This window comes from Ovis canadensis, chromosome 13, assembly GCF_042477335.2.
Source record: "Ovis canadensis isolate MfBH-ARS-UI-01 breed Bighorn chromosome 13, ARS-UI_OviCan_v2, whole genome shotgun sequence".
NCBI lineage: Eukaryota > Metazoa > Chordata > Mammalia > Artiodactyla > Bovidae > Ovis > Ovis canadensis.
The window spans coordinates 24,951,583-24,973,056 of NC_091257.1; the positions used below are offsets into that span (position 1 = coordinate 24,951,583).

At 39.4% G+C, this 21,474-nt stretch overlaps 1 protein-coding gene across 4 annotated transcripts in view; it reads left to right on the forward strand.

Moving 5' to 3' along the window:
* Window positions 1-21,474, forward strand: part of MACROD2 (mono-ADP ribosylhydrolase 2) — a 2,333,538-nt gene that overhangs the window by 2,227,165 nt on the left and 84,899 nt on the right. For all 4 annotated transcript variants that reach the window (XM_069547115.1, XM_069547113.1, XM_069547114.1 and 1 more), the window contains 2 exons: window positions 6,608-6,682; window positions 6,942-7,034. In XM_069547115.1, coding sequence (XP_069403216.1) covers window positions 6,608-6,682; window positions 6,942-7,034 — 168 coding nt within the window. The remainder of the gene's footprint in view (window positions 1-6,607; window positions 6,683-6,941; window positions 7,035-21,474) is intronic.

The window sequence follows — 21,474 nt, forward strand, 5'->3', positions numbered from 1 at the left end:
CTTTCAAATCCTAAAAGATGATGCTATGAAAGTGCTGCACTCAATATGCCAGCAAATATGGAAAACTCAGCAGTGGCCACAGACTGGAAAACATCTGTTTTCTTTCCAATCCCAAAGAAATGCACTGCCAAAGAATGCTCAAACTACTGCACAATTATGCTCATCTCACACAGTAGTAGAGTAATGCTCAAAATTCTCCAAGCCAGGCTTAAACAGTACATGAACCATGAAATTCCAAATGTTCAAGCTGGATTTAGAAAAGGCAGAGGAACCAGAGATCATATTGCCAACATCTGTTGGATCAATAAAAAGCAAGAAAGTTCCAGAAAAACATCTACCTCTGCTTTATTGACTATGCCAAAGCCATTGATTATGTGGACCACAACAAACTCTGGAAAATTCTGAAAGAGATGGGAATACCAGACCACCTGACCTGCTTCTTGAGAAATCTGTATGCAGGTCAGGAAGCAACATTAGAACTGGACATGAAACAACAGACTGGTTCCAAATAGGGAAAGGAGTACATCAAGGCTGTATATTGTCACCCTGCTTATTTAACTTATGTGCAGAGCACATCATGAGAAACTCTGGGCTGGATGAAGCACAAGCTGGAATCAAGATTGCTGGGAGAAAAATCAATAACCCCAGATATGCAGATAATACCACCCTTATGGCAGAGAGTGAAGAACTAAAGAGCCTCTTGATGAAAGTGAAAGAGGAGAGTGAAAAAGTTGGCTTAAAGCTCAACATTCAGAAAGGTAAAATCATGGCATCTTGTCCCATCACTTCATGGCAAATAGATGGGGAAACAGTGGAAATAGTGACAGACTATTTTGGGGGGCTCCAAAATCACTACAGATGATGACTACAGCTATGAAATTAAAAGACGCTTACTCCTTGGAAGGAAAGTTATGACTAACTTAGACAGCTTATTAAAAAGTGGAGATAATACTTTTCCGACAGAGGTCCGTCTAGTCAAAGCTGTGGTTTTTCCAATAGTCATGTATGCATGTGAGACTTGGACTATAAAGAAAGTTGAGCACTAAAGAATTGATGCTTTTGAACTGTGGTGGTGGAGACAACTCTTGAGAGTCCCTTGGACTGCAAGGAGATCCAACCAGTTCATCCTAAAGGAAATCAGTCCTGAATGTTCATTGGAAGGAATGATGCTGAAGCTGAAACTCCAGTACTTTGGCCACCTCATGTGAAGAGTTGACTCATTGGAAAAGACTCTGATGCTGGGAGGGATTGGGGGCAGGAGCAGAAGGGGAGGACAGAGGATGAGATGTTTGGATGGCATCACTGACTCGATGGATGTGAGTTTGAGTAAGCTCCAGGAGTTGGTGATGGACAGGGAGGCCTGGCGTGCTGCAGTCCATGGGGTCACAAAGAGTCGGATATGACTGAGCAACTGAACTGAACTGAACTGAACTGAACTGAATGTCAGAAAAATGAGAAAGAAGAAAAAATATATATTTTTGTCCCAAGAGAAGATTGCATATATGTGGCATCTAGAAAAATGGTACAGATGAACCTATTCATGGGGCAGGAATGGAGACGCAGACAACAGACATGGGTAGACAAGGGTGAGGGGGAATAGAGTAGATGGGATGAACTGCGAGACTGGAATCGACATATACACACGACCATGTGTAAAACAGATGGCTAGTGTCAGCCTAGTGTATAGCATGGGGAACTCAGTTCAGTGCCTCTATGGTGACCTGAAGGGGTGGATGAGGGGAGGCAATGGGAGGGAGGTCCATGGTGAGGGGAAAGAGAAAAATATGCATGCATACAGCTGAGTCACTTTGTTGTATAGCAGAAGGCAATGCAATGTTGTAAAGCAACTATACCCCCCTCCAAGAATGAGACAAGTTCAAGGGCAGTGGAGAGAACTAATTCAAAAAGCTTTGCAATGGCCTCTTATCCTCCAAGTGAGCTGACAGTCCATACTGGTTGCAGAGAAAATCCCTAGTGCACATCACAGCCTTGGGCTGCCACCCCAGTTAGGCCCACCCCATCAGCAGTGCCCAGTCCCTGGTGAATTGCCATCTTGCTATTCCTGATGGACTTCCTCTGAAAATGTATGGAGTACTGGGAGTGGAGACACCCTGCAGTAAAGTGGCCGCTTCTACTCTCTGAGTGGCCTGCTCATCCCTGTCACTGCACAAAGGCAGATCACAGATAATGAGTTAAGTTTCCAGCAAAGACTACAAGGAGTTATGATGGTCAGTTCCCCAGGAACAGTGGCAGAGATGGTTGTTCAGTCGTTAAGTCATGTCCAGCTCTACAACCCCATGGTCTGCAGAACACCAGGCTTGTCTGTCCTCCACCATCTCCTGGAGTTTGTCAAACTCATGCCCATTGAGTCAGTGATGCTAACATCTCAGCCTCTGCCATCCCCTTCTCCTCCTGCCTTTGATCTTTCTCAGAATCAAGATCTTTTCTAGTGAGTGGGCTCTTCACATCAGGTGGCCAAACTATTGGAGCTTCAGCTTCAGCATCAGTCCTTCCAGTGAATATTCAGGGTTGATTTCCTTTAGGATGGACTGGTTTGATCTCCTTGCAGTGCAAGGGACTCTAATTCAAAAGCATCAGTTCTTCAGCACTCAGCCTTCTTTATGGTCCACCTCTCTCATCCATACATGACTACTGGAAAAACCATAGCTTGGACTATATAGACTTTTGTCAGCAAAGTGATGTCTTTATTTTTTAACGTACTGTCTAGGTTTGTGATAGCTTTTCTTCCAAGAAGCTAGCATCTTAATTTCATGCCTGCAGTCACCATCAGCAGTGATTTTGGAGCCCAAGAAAATAAAATCTGTCACTGTTTCTGCTTTATCCCCATTTATTTGCCTTCACTTCATGGGAAATAGATGGGGAAACAGTGTCAGACTTTATTTTGGGGGGCTCCAAAATCACTGCAGACGGTGATTGCAGCCATGAAATTAAAAGACACTTTCTCCTTGGAAGGAAAGTTTTGACCAGCCTAGATAGCATATTGAAAAGCAGAGACATTACTTTGCCAACAAAGGTCCATCTAGTCAAGGCTATGGTTTTTCCAGTGGTCATGTATGGATGTGAGAGTTGGACTGTGAAGAAAGCTGAGCACCAAAGAATTGATGCTTTTGCACTGTGGTGTTGGAGAAAACTCTTGAGAGTGCCCTTGGACTGCAAGGAGATCCAACCAGTCCATTCTAAAGGAGATCAGCCCTGGGTGTTCATTGGAAGGAATGATGCTGAAGCTGAAACTCCAGTACTTTGGCCACCTCATGTGAAGAGTTGACTCATTGGAAAAGACTCTGATGCTGGGAGGGATTGGGGGCAGGAGGAGAAGGGGACGACAGAGGATGAGATGGCTGGATGGCATCACCGACTTGATGGATGTGAGTTTGAGTGAACTCCGGGAGTTGGTGATGGACAGGGAGGCCTGGCGTGCTGCAATTCATGGGGTCGCAAAGAGTCGGACACGACTGAGCTACTGAACTGAACTGAACTGAACTGAACTGAACTGAACTGATTTGCCTTGAAGTGATGGGAACAGATGCCATGATCTTTGTTTTTTGAATGTTGAGTTTTAAGTCAGCTTTTCACTCTCCTCTTTCACCCTCATCAAGGGGCTCTTTAGTTCCTCTTCGCTTTCTGCCATTAGAGCAGTATCATGTGCATTTCTGAGGTTGTTAATATTTCTCCTAGCAGTGTTGATTCCACAACAAGGCTGTGATCCCTGAAAGGGGTTAGAGAATGAAGCTCACTCAAACCAGTGAAGTTTCCGTTGACATCGTCCTCCCAGTAGACAAATGTCAGGGATAACTAGGAACTTTACCAGGGGACATAACCTCATATAATGCCAAAGGTGCAATCTAAGGTATTAGTATCTGTTGCTGTAGTTTAGTCGCTAAGTCATGTTTCACTCTGTTGTTACCCCATGGACTGTAGGCCACCAGACTTCTCTGTCCATGGGATTTCCCAGGCAAGAATGCTGGAGTGGGTGGCCATTTCCTTCTCCAGGGGATCTTTCAGACCCAGGGATCAACCCTGCACCTTCTGCATTGATAGGTGTATTCTTGACCACTGAGCCACCAGGAAAGCCCAAGATAGTATCTAGGGGATTTTTTTGGGGGGGTGGGGAGGGCTTTTTTTCCTAAAGATAATGAAATGGAAGCCTAAAGAGATGATAATTTGCCTAAAACATTCAATTCTTCCTCCAAGATTCTTTGCAATAAAGATAGCACATGTAGTGCTTAGCCTTAGTGCTTTGTTGCAAATGGAAGTAAGTTACAGTCCCTAATTACTATTTACCGACATTGATGAGGACTATAATGGAGGGCCAATTAATTAAACATTTATCGATCACTCTTTATTAGTAGGTGTTAGGTAGAAAAGCTTCCCAGATGCAATGGTAAAGAATCTGCCTGCCAGTGCAGGTGGACATAAGAAACGGGTTTGATCCCTGGGTCAGGAAGATCCCTTGGAGGACTAAATAGTAACCCACTCCAGTTTTCTTGCTGGAAAATACCACAGACAGAGGAGCCTGGTGGGCTATAGTCCGTAGGATTGCAAAGAGTTCAACACTACTGAGCAACGGAGCATGTGCACACACTAGGCAGAGAATTAGGAATAAAGCAGTGTGTAACATCACAGTGCTTACAACCTGATAAGGGAAACGAACACAGATACAGCTATGTTACAGTGTGATGAGAATGAGGAATGGGTGAATAAATAGCATAAACAAATAGGCAAAGGAGCTCAATGTGCAAAGATGTGACCACTTTGTATGGTACCCAGAGGTGAAAAGGATGGAAATGATTTTGAGGGGTAAAGATTCTGCATGGCTTCTTCCCCATATAAAGACTTTTGGGGACTTCCCTGGTGGTCCAGGGGCTGAGATTCCATGCTTCCCAGGTGGCACTGGTGGTAAACGACCCGCCTGCCAATGCAGAAGACGTAAAAGATGCAGGTTCGATCCCTGGTCAGGAAGATCCCCTGGAGGAGGAAATAGCGACCTACACCAGTATTCTTGCCTGAAGAATCCCATGAATAGAGGAACAAGGGTAACAGTCCACAGGGTCACAAAGAGCTGGATGCAACTATAGTGACTTAGCACACAGCACACTGGTGGTTCAGGGGTTAAGACTCTATGTCTTCAGTACAAGGGGCATGGGTTTGATCCCTAGTTGGGGATCTAAGATCCCACATGCTGTGTGGTGTAGCTGAAAGAAAAAAGACTTTTATATCATGACATAGTCCAATTAGACTATGTCTAATTGGAATTCTCATACATTTCTGGTGAGACTATAAAATGGAACAAACTCTTCAGAACACCATTTTTCAGGAGTTAGTCCAGCTAAACATACATTTCTGGTGAGACTATAAAATGGAACAAACTCTTCAGAACACCATTTTTCAGGAGTTAGTCCAGCTAAACATATGCGTTGCCTGTTACTTAACCATTTCACTCCTGGGTTTATACCCAAGTGATATGTATACATATGTCCCCCAAAAGACATATACAAAAATGTTTTTAATAGTGTTATTCATTTAGCCCCAAACTGAGACATATTCATACAATGGAATTAATAGACATCAGTGATAAAGAATAGGCCATTGATACATGCAGTGAAAGGATTAATCTTACAGAAAACATATAGTAAAATACAAAAGAGCACACACTGTATATTCTGTTTAGGTGAGCTGGGCACATAGACTTGTCTCATAGGAGCCACTGCAAGTCACATGGTCTCAGGCAGGGAAAGAAGATCTTTTCTCAGAAGTAGAGGCAACTTGGAAAAATGATGCATCTCCTTTAGGGACGTACACAGGCTAAGAGCCCACGAACCTCTGCTTCAGCTTTGTACCTGTAACCTCTAGCTCTGGAATGTTTTTTTTAATATAACAGTAATATCCTTAGCATAAAATCTTTCATTAAAATAATGCAAAATGGACAAATTTCATTTTCTTCTCTTGGCCCTTAAATGTTCTAAACTCCACAGGGGAGAGGAGGAAAACCCAAGAAGGTGGGGGAGAAAATGCTTTCCTAGATAAGCAGCCTTGGAGTAATCAAGAGTTGGCTGAATTCCCTCCTGACCTTTGCTGTATTTAGTAGGGTTTTGTAAGAATGGTTGAGCTATTAGGTGACCCCCATCCCTGTGTGCTCATATTACTCAAGTTTTTTTATGCTCTGCTGATGGAAGAATGAAAATACAAGCAGTGTTTTAATTTCCTAGGAATCCTCAATACAGAAAGATCTATATAATAAAGAGAAATTGAATATAATTAACCCATGCAGTCTAGAAATTCTTCAAAATTTTGACTTCCAGTTTGTATCCATTGATGTTCAGTGTATTGATTAGCTAAATACTAATTACACCAATCAGTTCAAAGAGAAGTTTTTTGCCTACATTATCTGGATATTTCTCATTAACTAATCAATATAAATTTGATAATTTACAAAATGAGATATTCACCTTTGGCTTTGGTTCAGAACTGTTCTCTGCCTCTCCAGGCATGATCAAAGCATGGTTTCTGAATTGATTATCTTTTCACACCAGGGATAAAGCTATGGCCATCCATGTCATATTTATTTTTCAATCACTGTTCATAACAGGGCAAGAGAATGATTCAACGAAGAAAGAAGTAAAACTTGAGGCAGAGTCCCAGAGTTCCTGTATGGAAACAGAAGGTACTGAAACCAGAATATATTGTTATCTGAGGATGAGGTGACGCTGTGTCATGACTTCTGTATACACTGGTGTGTGTGAGCAGGGGGCGTGTGTGCTTCTAGGCAGTGATTCCTGGAGAGTGGCTCTAGTGCTCTCCTTATGTGACCGTTGAAACTTGGAGGGGAAAAAAGAACTTTAGCTTTCTGAGCTTTAGTCACTGGTTTCCCACAGATTCCAACCAAAACATCTCTGAGCGTCCTTCTGTCTCATTCTATTTAGAGCTTTCATCAAACCAAGAAGATGCCATGATTGTAGAGCAACCAGAAGTGACCCCACTAACAGACGACCAAGAAGAAAATGAAGGTGAAAGAGGTAGGACTGCTCTTAAATTAGCCAGTCAAGAACAGAGAGTTTCTTTGGATTCCTGCCTAGAATCCAACCATCAGCATTATTCTCCTTCAATTGCAGACTGTCAAGGGGCAAAATGAATATTTCTTTAATTCTGAACTTACTTTTGAAAGTAAAATAAAATCCATCCAGAAGTAGTGAAAGAAGATACTTATAACAGTTTTTCATTCTTCCAAGGAGTATGGGGATGTTTTTATTATTAATTTAGATTCATTTTTTTAATTATAATTTTGAGAAAATCTCTAAGAAATAGATATTATGAACTAGATGGATGAAAGTCTTAGATAATCTGAAATGGCTTTAAAACAACTAAATTAACCTTTCGTATTGATTTCATTCTGTCATCCTTCATATATTTGTATAAAATACACACATTGTATGAACCTTCTAAATTATGTTTGTCCACTAAGATTAGGATACAATAATATTGAGTACTGATTAAAACAAAAAAAGTGAGCATTATACTGATTTCAGAGAACATTAGAGGAATGATCACTTTGTCAATTTTAATGTAGCATTTGGGGCAAGAAGCCAATATATTAAAAGTGGACATTAAAAAGTATCTTTAAATTTATCAAAGAAATTTATTAAAGAACTTGAGGAATTTAAAATAATTTAAAAGGAGCTAAGAATGGGAAGTAAAAAATGAAATAGTTTGTCTCCTATATGATATCATAAATCATAACATTCTTAAATATGTGTTTGCAAGGTAGTTACAGAGTAATAACTTGACAGGCCTTGTTTATAGAACACAGTGATCAATTTTGTTTCCAAATGAAAATGCAGACATGATCTCAATTGTAAAATCAGGTCAATAGTAAGTACAGCTTCCAAACTGCAAACTCTTTTTTGGCAGCAGCATTGACACAGTTTAATTACCAAGTCACGTTAGTGATTTTGAGACCTTGTTGTTTTTTTTTAAATCCACTGCATTTAGAGCACAATATTCTTCTATGTCTTTTGTCTAATGACCTTTTTTTCTAATAGGAAATCCTAGTTCAGACTCATGACACTGTGTTCCTGGCAGGTCAAATAAATATTTGGAGAATTTATGTCTGACAATGATAATAGAAAACTGATACAACCCTCGCTTGAAATGCAGATACACGGCCTTGCTCCTTTTGTTACTGTACGCAGGTCCATATCCCCAACTCACAGTGAGGCCAAACAAACGGACATGTCAGAGTTCTGAGCAAAGAAGGGTTTATTGCAGGAACATATAAGAAGAACAGGTGGCTTATGCTCAAAAACTCCCAAACTCCCTGAAAGGTTTCAGCAAAGCATTTTCAAAGGCCAGATGAGGAAGAGGAATCCAAGGGTGTGTAATCTGTCTACAGCAGAAATTATTTACTTTTTATGCTGTACCTCAAGACATGCAAATGAGGAACATCAAACAACTGGTTCATTGTCCTTTTTTTCACCTGGCCTACAAGGGGAAAAGTCCGTTCTCAGCACACGAGCACGTGTCACGCTTCTCCCAGTGGTTTCTCCAGCACGTGGCGTTCCTCTAGCTACTGAAGAGCTCAGTTCTCTCCCATAGGAATCGACACCAATCCTCTTCTCCAAAAGGAGGGATGGCACGTGAGGAAGAAGTGAGATCAAATTCTACTACTTGCTTGTATCAACTGTGAAGTTGAATTTCTTTGTTAAGAGGCTCCTCTGGTGGTCTCTCAACTTAAAAAATCATTCACATCCTCTAAGTTGAGAGTTACAGTTTACTCAATGGGAATTTTCAGGACTGCAAACCCAGGAGACAGCGCCTTAGAGAACTACTCCAAAGAGGCAAAGCGGGTAGCCGGCTTATATAGAAGTTTTGCAATAAAGGGCAGGTAGTCTGAACATCAAAAGATTATTGTTAATTAAAGGTAAACCAGATATCTCAAGTTAAGGAATTCAGCACTTTTCTATGTATGGGAAGATACATAGGAGTCTGGGCTCACCAAAATCATCCCTTTGATACACACCTCCCCTGTCCAGGGCCAGTATCCCGTATTTTCACATCCCAAGTTTCCTCAGGGCTCACTGTGGGGAGTGACTGCAAGGAGTAGCTGCTAGATGGCAGGTATTCTTCTCTTTCCTGAGTCCTGTCGGGGCTCACCAGCTCACTGTTGGCAGTGGCTGCAGTTGCTGATGACCACGACATTGTTTGTTTACTGATATGACAGGGAATACTCCATTCCTTAGTCCCGTGGTTAAGAGTCCATGCTCTCACTGCAGAGGCCATGGATTCCATCCCTAGTTGTAGAATCAAGAACCCCACCCCTGCAAAATAATATAACTTCTTTGTTATATGTTCTGCCTTGAATTTGTTCTTGTTCAGTCACTAACTTGTGTCTGACTCTTTGGACCCATGAACTGAAGCACATCAGGCTTCCTTGTCCTTCACTATCTCCCTGCGTTTGTTCAAACTCATGTCCATTGAGTCAGTGATGCCATCATCCATCTCATCCTCTGTCTCCCCCTTCCTCTCTTGCCCTCAGTCTCTCCCAACATCAGGGTCTTTACCAATGAGTAGGCTCTTCGGATCAGATGCCCAAAGTACTGGAGCTTCAGCTTCAACATCAGTCCTTCCAAAGCATATTCAGGGTTGATCTCCTTTAGGATGGACTGGTTTGATCTCCTTGCTGTCTAAGGGACTCTCAAGAGCCTTCTCCAGCACCACATTTCAAAAGCATCAGTTCTTCGGTGCTCAGCCTTCTTTATGGTCCAGCTCTCACATCTGTACATGATTACTGGAAAAACCATACCTTGGACTGTATGGAGGTTTGTTGGCAAAGTGATGTCTCTCCTTTTTAATATGCTGTCTAGATTTGTCATAGCTTTCCTTCCAATGAGCAAGTGTCACTTAATTTCATGGCTGCAGTCACCATCTGCAGTGATTTTGGAGCCCAAGAAAATAAAATCTATCACTGCTTCCACTTTTTCCCCATCTATTTGCCATGAAGTGATGAGACCAGATGCCATGATCTTTGTTTTTCGAATGTTAAGTTTTAAACCAGCTTTTTCACTTTTCTCTTTCACCTTCATCAAGAGGCTCTTTAGCACCTCTTCACTTTCTGCCATTAAAGTGGTATCATCTGCATGTCTGAGGTTGTTAATATTTCTCCTGGCAATCTTGATTCCAGCTTGTGAGTCATCCAGCCTAGTGCGTCATATGATGTACTCTGCATGTAAGTTAAATAAACAGAGTGACAATATACAGCCTTGATGTACTCCTTTCCCAATCTGGAACCAGTCTGTTGTTCCATGTCCCGTTCTAACTGTTGCTTCTTGCCCTGCATACAGATTTCTTAGGAGACAGATAAGGTGGGGTGGTATATTTTTGTTTAAATTTGAAATAACTTAAAGTTAATCACCTCTAACATCTTATTCCTTGCTTCAAAGTAAGAGCTGAAAGCTGTTCTGTTGCCTATAAGGAAAATAAAGGAAGGAAAAGGAAGTGATAAGGATTTGGGGATAGATTTCGGGTGTGATGCCTTGGCCCTGCCCCCACTGACAAGCTGGATGAACCTGGGGGCAAGTGATTTAAACTTTCAGTGCCTTAGTTTCCTCATCTGTAGGAGGGTGATAAAGTACCTGTCACGTGTGGTTGTGATGAAACTTTAATGAGTTAACACTTGTAAAGCAATTCCAACAATACCTGACACATAGAAAGCATACCTTAAGTGTTTAGTATTTATCGTAATTGGATAAATTGATGACAAAGTCAAGAGAACCCGCATGTGGAGTTCCTCAATTCCATTCCTATTTTGAAGCCATAAAAATTTCACATAGTCTACATTATCCTTCAACAGCAAATTGTTCTGCCCATTTCATTCTGAGTACCATCTACTACAGGCTATTTTGGTATATGTGTTTAATCCATAAAGATAGAACAATTAATGAAAGGTTAGGAGACACTTCTCTGTATTCAGAATTTTATTTTTTGTCAAAACCTCCATCTTCTCTTTGAGAAATGCTGATTCAACCATAATTTCTATTTTTGTTCTGGGTTTTTTTTTAATATTTATTTATTTGGCTGTGCCAAGTCTTAGTTGCAGCAAGTGGGGTCTTTTAGTTGTGGGATCTAGTTCCCTGACCAGGGATTGAACCTGGGCCCCCGACATTGGGAGCACAGAGTCTTAGCCACTGGACCACCAGGGAGGTCCCTAATTTCTACTTTTTGAAAGAAGATGGCATTAATTTAGTGGTAGAGCCAGAGATTAAAAGTAGCAAATAAATTCAAAGTTGTAGAATGTTCTTTAGCTTTCTTTTGTTTCATACAGTTACTGTAGAGTCTTATTTGAAAACATTTTGAGAATATAGTTTGGAATTTTGTGTATATTCATAATGTCTCTCATGGAAATTTGCATCAAGAACCTCTCTAATCAGCAAAAAAAAAAAGAATATTCTGTTAAATTTCTAGGGAAATTGTTTACAGCCTTAGAAATATTGATTCTCTTTTGAGAATCTTTCGAAGGAAAGAGAAAATAGTTTGAAAGTGGTTCCTTTCAAAACATTCCAGACTAGGAAAAATGTATCTATAACCTTTACTCTCATTTTGTGGCATTCTGTAAGATTAGAAAATATACTTAATCTTTAGGATATATCTTTGATGGCTCCCAGGTGTATGGGCACAGATGTTGTAATATTGTTTTGAAGTTAGCTCTGCCAAAATATGAGTTTTAAAGAGAAGTGAAAATATTCAGCAGAAGTTCATGCTGATAAAATTGCACAATAGCACAATGGACATGTCCCTAGGAGACCTGAAATACAACAATTTCAACAGGCATAAAGTGAGGTTTCACATATGGCAGCTTTTCTCATATAGCCACATTGCCTCTTCCTAAATGAGTCCAGTTTTATTCTTTCCCAGCAGGATCTGTGCACATATGAAATCCAGTAAAATAACATCATTTAGGTTAATAACCAAATGAGAATGTAACCCTCTAAATCTCTTCTCAAAAGGATCTCTTGTTTTAGCATAAAATATAAATTTAGCCAGCATTAAATGTTTTTCTGAATATTTTTATTTCTAGTTGAATTTAGAAATATTTAATATAAAATCTTAACTAGATCAACAGAGTATCATTATTTTATCTCATTTTAACTTACATTGCATTATGAGTGTATTGGACTTCCTCTCCAAGCATTATATAGAATGCATGCATCCCAATTATTTTTCTTGTATCCATCAGTAAGTATAATATGGAGTAGTAATCCTTTATTTACTTTGGGGTGGTCAAAATGTTGATGGAGATTTAAGGTATATTATGATCCAAGATCTTCTTAGAAAAAGATGAATATTGACAGGCATGCAAGTGAAATATAAGGCAGCAATAAATGTAAATTATCACATCCTTTGGCTCATGTCTTGGCCTCTGATGAATAGGACTATGAGACTATGTGTGGAGAACCATGGCTTCTGGCTCTGGTTATGTGGTTGCTGGCAATTCTTTACCTTTTATAAATCCCAGTTTCCGGGGTAGTAAAATGTCACACATGAACTCATTAATGCAGGGATGATAGTCTCCAGTTTTGTAAACTTTCTCAGAAGTCCAGCTCTGAAGAACCGCATTCTTCTTCTTTTTTTTTTTTTTTTTTTTAATGAGATCGCAGCTTCCATTTATCTATAATTGGCTGTGCTGGGTCTGTGTCCATTTATCTATAATTGTTGGCTGTGCTGGGTCTGTGTTGTGACAGGTGGACTTTCTCTAGCTGTGGCACTTGGGTTTCTCTAGCTGCAGTACAAGGGCCTGCCTGTTGCTGAGCACAAGCTCTAGAGTGAATGGCCGGCGTAGCTGCAATGCATGAGCTTCTCAAGTTGTGGCACATGGACTTAGTTGCCCTGAGGCATATCGGATCTTAGTTCCCTGACCCGGAATTGAACCCATGTCTCCTGCATTGGAAGGCAGATTCTTCGCCACTAAACTATCAGAAAGTCTTGATGAAACAAGAGGGGATGAGATGGGAGCCAGCAGTCATCAATATACTGAGGAAGCTAAACTTGTAGGTTTTACTCAGCTTTATTCTATTGCATCCTATTGATAAAAATACAGAGGTGTCCTAGACCAGACAAAAAGATCAGCCATATTAACTTATTTTCATTCAGGAATTACTAGCTGTTGAATTATTAACCAATTTTGGACAGCTAGGAACTCCCTGAAGATACTTTAAGTAGGATAAAAAGGGCCACTATCTCAAATTAGGTTGACACACAAACTCTTTCTTAGTTCACATGAGAAATTTTTCTTATAGTTCCTCCGGCCACTGTTTCATCTTTCAGTGAACACACAGAATACCACTTTCTCTTCTGCTCCTACCAGTCAAGTTCCTCAGGGTTTTGTTTTGTTTACGAAATACCACTACACAGCCCTTGGTGTTTTCCGGTATTGATGGGATTCTTACATCACTGATAGAGCCCTTTCCCGTCTTCTTGAAAATCAGCCTGCACACCAGCAATGAAGCAACAACAGAAACATACAATGCCTGTGACATTCAAGCGTTCATATTCCAGGCTGTGCTTTCCTATAGAGAATCATGGTTCAGGCACATTTTTGGTTCATGCCCAATATTCTATGAAATTTCATCTTGATTAACTTACTGGAATTTAATGTTTTCTGAAGGTCTTTGTATCTTTTCAAATGAAGTCAACTTTAGTAATGCTGCTCATTTCACACTGGCAGTACTATGATTTCATTTTCAAAGGCAGTTTCATTTTCAAATAGTTTCTTTTGTTACCAGTCTTATTTCCTAACCATGTTTTGTAGCTAGAATTTGTCAACCAAAATTTTATTTTAGAATCTGAGATAAATAATAATGCTGGTGCCTGTAAAGCCACGTGCTTCAAATTGGGATTTGAACCCATATGCTAGGACTCAAACCCAGGCAAAACCCTAACTGGACTGGAACCCACAGTCTTTTAATTAGAATCACTGTGACTCTAGTGTCCAGACTTACTGAGACTCAGGTTTTCTGTGTCATCACAGAAGGAATTCAACAAGAGGCAAACTGATTCATAAGAAGTAAATGTGTTAATATAGGATGCTTGTGAAAGGTGCAAGTAGGCAGGTGAGGCAGCTCTGCTTGGAGGATTAAATGAGCTACCATTTTATAATTAAGGGACAATAAAAGAGAAAGTTGCTCAGTTGTGTCCAACTCTGTGATCCCATGGACTGTAACCTGCCCCATTCTTCTGTCCATGGAATTCTCTCCAAGCAAGAATACTGGAGTGGGTAGCCATTCCCTTCTCCAGACAGAGCGAACCCTCGTCTCCTGCATTGCAGGCGGATTTTTACCATCTGAGCCACCAGGGAAGTGCACAAGATAAAGCGGGGCACGGAAAAAGTCCACCTCAAAGAGAAGTGAGACTTAGCTCAATAGCTCCTCCTTCGTATCGGGCAGGAGTGTCTGATCCTATAAAGTCAGACTGGGATTGGTAGCACTTACATCAGTAGACCAGCGGTAACATTTTTCTTTCACCTAATGGCCTGGGGCATATCTTGTGCTTTTATTTATGGCTTTAGAGTTAAGTAGGCCTACTTTATTCTACAGTGTTCAGGTAAATTTCTTGAGCAATCATGAACTTACAGTGGTCTCCCAAACTTTCCTAGGTTTCCCTTTTTGTCTATAGTCCCCTCCTGGAACTTCTACGGCTACCTGTATAACTATCCTATTCTATACCTATCAGCTATTGAGATTTTCTGAATATTTTTTTAAGTATTTAATGAAATTTCTTATATTGGTAAAGTATACTGAATATAAAAATTTTTTTAATTTAAGTAAAGTATTTAAGGCTTCTACATAGCTCTGTGTATGTGACATACATATAGAATCAGTTCATGCAAATTCCACTGTATAAGTAAAGATACAATGTTTTATTCACATTTTACATTTAAAATAATTTTTAGAGTACAAATTTTCTTCAGGCTTATCCCTCAAATAAAAGTATAACCTATAATTTTGAAGTAGAAACAAAAAAGATATTCACTGCTACAATAATAATTTTGTGTTCCATAATGTAGTAGGTGTATATATGTGTGTAAATTTAGATTAAACACATGTAAACCTCATATGTCGCTTCTCAAGAAGAAAGTATATATTAGGCCAAGTCCCCCAGCTTGCTATGATCATCTTGTCTTTAAAGAGTTATAAAAATTGCCCTAAACCTCCATTTTACATGCCAGAGAGGAAGAACCACACACCTAAGTATATGTTAGGCTCAAGCGAACATGAGTAGTGATAGTGTCAGTCACACAGTCGTGTCAAGTTCTTTGCGACCCCGTTGACTGTATTCCCCCAGGCTCCTCTGTCCATGGGATTCTCCAGGCAAGAATACTGGAGTGGGTTGCCATGCCCTTCTCCAGGAGATCTTCCTGCCCCAGGGACTGAACCCAGGTCTCCTGCATTGCAGGCAGATTCTTTACCGTCTGAGCTACATGGAAGCCCAAGCGAACATTACGATTGAAATTTATAATTCCATAAATCTTAGGATCAAAAATTATAATCCTTACTCTATCCCTATCTGGGGAGTTTTGAGAGAACTTCTTTTCTACTAACTTTCTAGCATCCAAATTGTTTCTGGATCCCTTTTTCTTCTTAACTTTGTATCAAGCCTAGGTTGTCTGGTTTTCCTTGTGGCTTATCAAAGTAATTTGCAAAGATAAAAAAGATCTCTTCCTTAAGGGGAATTCTATCTCTAGGTGTTGAACATTTTATTTCTCTCTGTTGCATTAGAGTTCTGTAACTCTCAGTGCATAAATTACCTTAATTCTTATTTTTTCCTTTTCCAAAACAACTTTTTATTGAAACATAGTTGATTTATAACATTGTGTTAGTTTCAGGTATACAGCAAAGTGATTCAGATATGTGTGTGTGCGTGCATGTAAATATTCTTTCAGATTCTTTTCCATTATAGGTTATTATAAGATATTGAATATAGATATAGACATATATACACAGTAAGACCTTGTCTATCTATGTTATATATAGTGGATCTGTTAATCCCAGACTCCTAATTTATCCCTCCCTCCCTCTTTCCCCTTAGGTAACCATAAGCTTGTTTTCTGTATCTGTGAGTCTCTTTCTGTTTTGTAAGTAAGTTCATCTGTATCATTTTTTTTATATTCCATGTGTTAGTGATGCCATTTGGTATTTCTCTTTCTCTGTCTGACTTATTTCACATGATAATCTCAAGATCCATCTATGTTGCTGCAAATGGCATTAATTCTTTTTGTGGCTGAGTAGTATTCTTCTGTATATATGTACCATATCTTCTGTATCCATTCACCTGCCAATAGACATTAAAGTGGCTTCCATGTCTTGGCTATTGTAAATAGTGTTGCCATGAATATTGGGGTGCACGTATATTTCTGAGTTACAGTTTTCATCTTTTCCAGATATATGCCCAGGAGTGGGATTGCTGAATCATATAATAAACTCTATTTTTGGTTTGTGAAGGAAACTCTATTATTCTCCATAATGGTTGCACAAATTTATATTCTCACCAACAGTGTAGGAGGATTCCTTTTTCTGCATACTCTCTTCAGTATTCATTATCTGTAGACTTTTTGATGATGGCCATTCTGACCAGTGTAAGGTGATACCTCATCCTAGTTTTGATTTGCATTTCTCAAAGAAAAGTTATGACCAACCTAGATAGCATATTGAAAAGCAGAGATTTTACTTTGCCAACAAAGGTCCGTCTAGTCAAGGCTATGGTTTTTCCAGTGGTCATGTATGGATGCGAGAGTTGGACTGTGAAGAAAGGTGAGCACCGAAGAATTGATGCTTTTGAACTGTGGTGTTGGAGAAGACTCTTGAGAGTCTCTTGGACTGCAAGGAGATCCAACCAGTCCATTCTGAAGGAGATCAGCCCTGGGATTTCTTTGGAGGGAATGATACTAAAGCTGAAACTCCAGTACTTTGGCCACCTCATGCGAAGAGTTGACTCATTGGAAAAGACTCTGATGCTGGGAGGGATTGGGGGCAGGAGGAGAAGGGGATGACAGAGGATGAGATGGCTGGATGGCATCACTGACTTGATGGACATGAGTCTGAGTGAACTCCGGGAGTTGGTGATGGACAGGGAGGCCTGGTGTGCTGCGATTCACGGGGTCACAACGAGTCAGACACAACTGAGCAACTGAACTGAACTGAACTGAATACCTTAGTGATGCTGAGCATCTCTGCATGTGCCTATTGGCCATTTGAATGTCTTCTTCAGAGAAATGTCCATTTAGGTCTGCCCATTTTTTTTTATTGAGTTGTTTGTTTTCTTGACTTTGAACTATTTGTGTATTTTGGAAATGAGTTCCTTCTCGGTTTCATTGTTTGCAAATATTTTCCCCTAGTCCATAGGATGTCTTTTCATTTTGTTTATGGTTGCCTTCGCTGTGTGAAAGCTTTTAAATTTAATTAGGTCCCATTTGTTTATTTTTGCTTTTATTTCCATTACGCTGGGAGATGGATCCAAAAAATTATTGCTGCAATTTATGTCAAAGAGGAGTCTCCCTATGTTTTGCTCTAGGACAGGGGTCTTCAACCCCCAGGGTTATGGACTGGTACCGGTCTGTGGCCTGTTAGGGACCAGGCCACATGGCAGGAGGTGAGTGGTGGGCAGAACCAAAACCATCCTCCCCCTGCTTCCATTTGCAGAAAAATTGTGTTCCATGAAACCAGTCCTTGGTGCCAGAAACACTGGGGCCTGCTGCTCTGTGAGTTTTATCCAGGCTTATATTTAGGTATTTACTTCACTTTGAATTTACTTTTCTATATGATATTAGAGAATGTGCTCATTTCATTCTTCTACATTTAACTGTCTGGTCTTCCCAGCACCACTTATTGAAGAGATTGTCTTTTTTCCACTGTATATTCTTGCCTCCTTTGTCAGAGATTAATTGACTATAAGTGTGTGGGTTTATTTCTGGGCTTTTCCTCTTGTTCCATTGACCTATGTGTCTGTTTTGTGCCAGTACCATACTGTTTTGATTACTCCAGCTTTATAGTATAGGCTGAAGTCAGGGAGTCTGATTCCTGCAGCTCTTTTTTTCTTTCTCAAGATTTTTTTTTTTTTTTGGCTCTTCAGGGTCTTTTCTGTTTCCATTCAAATTTTAAAAAAAAATTTATTCTAGTTCTGTGAAAAATATCATTGATAATTTGATAGGGGTTGTACTGAGTCTATAGATGACACTGGGTAGTATGATCACTTTAACAATATGTATTCTTCCAGTCCAGAAACACTGAAGTACCTTCATACTTAACAGATGCAAAGAATAGTTGTTATTTGCATATAAACATAATATTACTTTACATCTATCAATACTATTCTTAAATATTCCAAAATTAGCCTCCTCTCAAACAGTGGGTATAATTGTTAACATTTGGTGACGCATTCATTAGATCTGCCCTCTTCTCTAAGATATTAAATCATGATAAATTATAATTTTCATGAAGATAAAATCATGGTGTCTCCATAATACACATACAGTCAGGAATACTGAATATATCCATACATATACACATACACACATAATTCAGGAATATTGACATTTGAAAGACTGGTTAATATCTTATAGGGCAATAAAATGTATTCTTTCTTATTCACCAAACAGAATGCATTAGCACTGCTGTGAACAAGTCTCTTTTTCATTATTATAAGTTTTCTAAAAGGTAACTCTACCTGTAAAATAGTCTAGTTGTAGAAAGTGAAAGAGGTCACATCGTACAGAGTCAAATAATCTGCAGCCCTCTGCCTGCAAACACTAGACCTCCCAGGACTCTCAGCAGCATCTCCCTAACTCAGGAAGTCTGCTGGACTGCGCACTGTGGTCTGGAAAGTTTCTCTAGATGGTCAGCAGGGACAGCACAGGGCTCACTTCATTTCCTTACTCTCAGGCATCACTGACACCAGATTGTAATATTAATTGGTGCTTTTATTTTCCATGAGAATGGAGAAATGTTAGCATACTTTAATTTACCTCATCTCAATAAGTGCCATTATTGCAATGTATTTTAACTCTCAGTCTATCTTAACCCCCACAGTACATTATTCTTATTATAATTATCATTGATTTGTACATCACTGTTCATTTAGACTTATCCAGTAATTGCCATTTACCTTGTTTATAATTCCTTCCATCATCTTTGACCATCTGGGATCAATATCCTTCCACTGGAAGAATACAGAAAGGCCATTAGATAACAAGACTGATGCATGCAGGTCTCATCTATAAATAGAGTGCACTGGATAACTAGGGATTATAATAACAGGGATGTGTAAAAATGTTCACTGACACTTTGTGGTAAAGACCAAAATATTGTCAACCCATTTTTTTAGCATATAACCTTAGAATTAGGTATTAGCTGCTGTATCTGCTTTCAAAGATCACAGAAGTTCAATATCTATTTCCGTAAAAGAGCTTTTTATATAACAAATAGCCAGCGACTTATATCATATATATATAGGGTAAAATATTTATTTTACCTGGATTTAGACTTAACCACTTGACTCATCAGATGAAAGAAATTCTGTACCCTATTGATATAAAAGGTATGTCCATTCTGATTTGGCTTTCAAACTTAGTGCTACTTTTCTTTCTGTTTTAGAAGGAAACTCAGTTTCTTTTCATTACTTTTTATACATCAGGTGCCTTCATTTCAGTGCAGTATGTAAAGAACAGGTGGTGTAAGGAGTACTTTGAATGTTAATTATTCTTTTCATTTATTTCACTGTGAGGATTTACCTATCAATGTGTTTCTATAATCAAGATGGAAACAGGGAGCTTGCTGCTTGACTGTTTCACTACATTTATTTTATGGCATCTGCTTCAACTATTTGTTTAAAAAAAAAAGAAAAAAGGGAGTAAGCATTTTAACAATAGCTAAGGGTTTGAGTTGATGGTATGTTATCACTTTATTTCACTCTGAATCTTCAAAGGAAGGGTTGAGATAAATCAGTCATGTTTCTAACCAATAAATATCATCTCATAGTTACAGCTTACATTTTTTATATAGAAACACGTCTGTTCATTTTTCAGAAATGTCATAATTTATTAGTCTCAGATTTTAATTGAAACTAATAGAAAAAAGCTACAAAGAAAGAAGAATGAAAGAGTGAAAACTGGATATTTCTTCTTAAAGATATATTTTAAAGGAGAACGTTTACTTTCCATTCATTTTATTTAGTTTATTTCTCAAATATACACAACTTTTAATTCATATGTCCTTCATTTTTTCTTATAATATTGGGCATAGTTCATAAAATCATTTTAAGGATCAAGAGGTGTGAAGTTCATGATATATTAAGACATAGACATATAATTTCAACAGAAAGGAACACTTTTCAAAATTAATATAGTCATTTCATGCTATTACATTACTCATTTTTCCCATTAACAAAATATTATAGACAACCTTAATCAGAAAACAAAACTTGCATAAAATGTAGTAATTATGCAGAATTAGTAGGATAATAATAGACAAGATATTGATAAACTCATATACGTGTATATAAGTGAGTGAGAGACAGACAGAACCAGCAAGCACTGAGAAGTGAAGGTGCTATGTTGCTGGCTTGGAGGATGGATGAGGTGGCTCAGTGGTAGAGAATGTGCCTGACAATGCAGGAGACACAGGAGACATGAGTTCAGTCCCTGAGGCAGGAAGATTCCCTGGAGGAGGAAATGGCAACCCACTCCAATATTCTTGCCTGGAAAATCCCATGGACAGAGAAGCCTGGCAGGCAACAGTCAGGCTACCACTTTGGGGTAGCAAAGAGTCGGATAAATCTGAGTACACAGACACACACACACACACACACACACACGCACACACGCACACACGCACACACACACACACACAGGAGGAGGCCATGTGAGATAAGGAACAGCGGCAGCCTCTAAAAACTTGAATATGCAAGGGAAAGGATTCCTCCCAGATCCTCCAGAAGGAAGGTAACTCTACAGACATCTTGATTTTAGCCCCATAAAAACTCATTTCAGACACTGCCTCCAGAACTATAAGACAATAAATTTGTGTTAAGACATAGTCTATGGCAATTTGTTACAAAAGGTATGAGAGCTACTACACCAACCTTCAACGTGGTTTGGAAAAACCTTGTTGAGAAATTTAAGCTTTTCTTAATAGATCCCCAGCAAAAGGAGAAGCACCAGTATCTTCCCATGCTCTAGTTGGAAGCTGGAAATTACAGTGGTCCCTCCTTCTATAGGGCTTCCCTGATAGCTCAGATGATAAAGAATCTGCCTGCAATGCAGGAGACCCCAGTTCAATACCTGGGTCAGGAGGATCCTCTGGAGAAGAGATAGGCTACCCACTCCAGTATTGTTGGTCTTCCCTTGTGGCTCAGCTGGTAAAGAATCCACCTGCATTGGGGGAGACCTGGGTTCGACCCCTGGGTTGGGAAGAT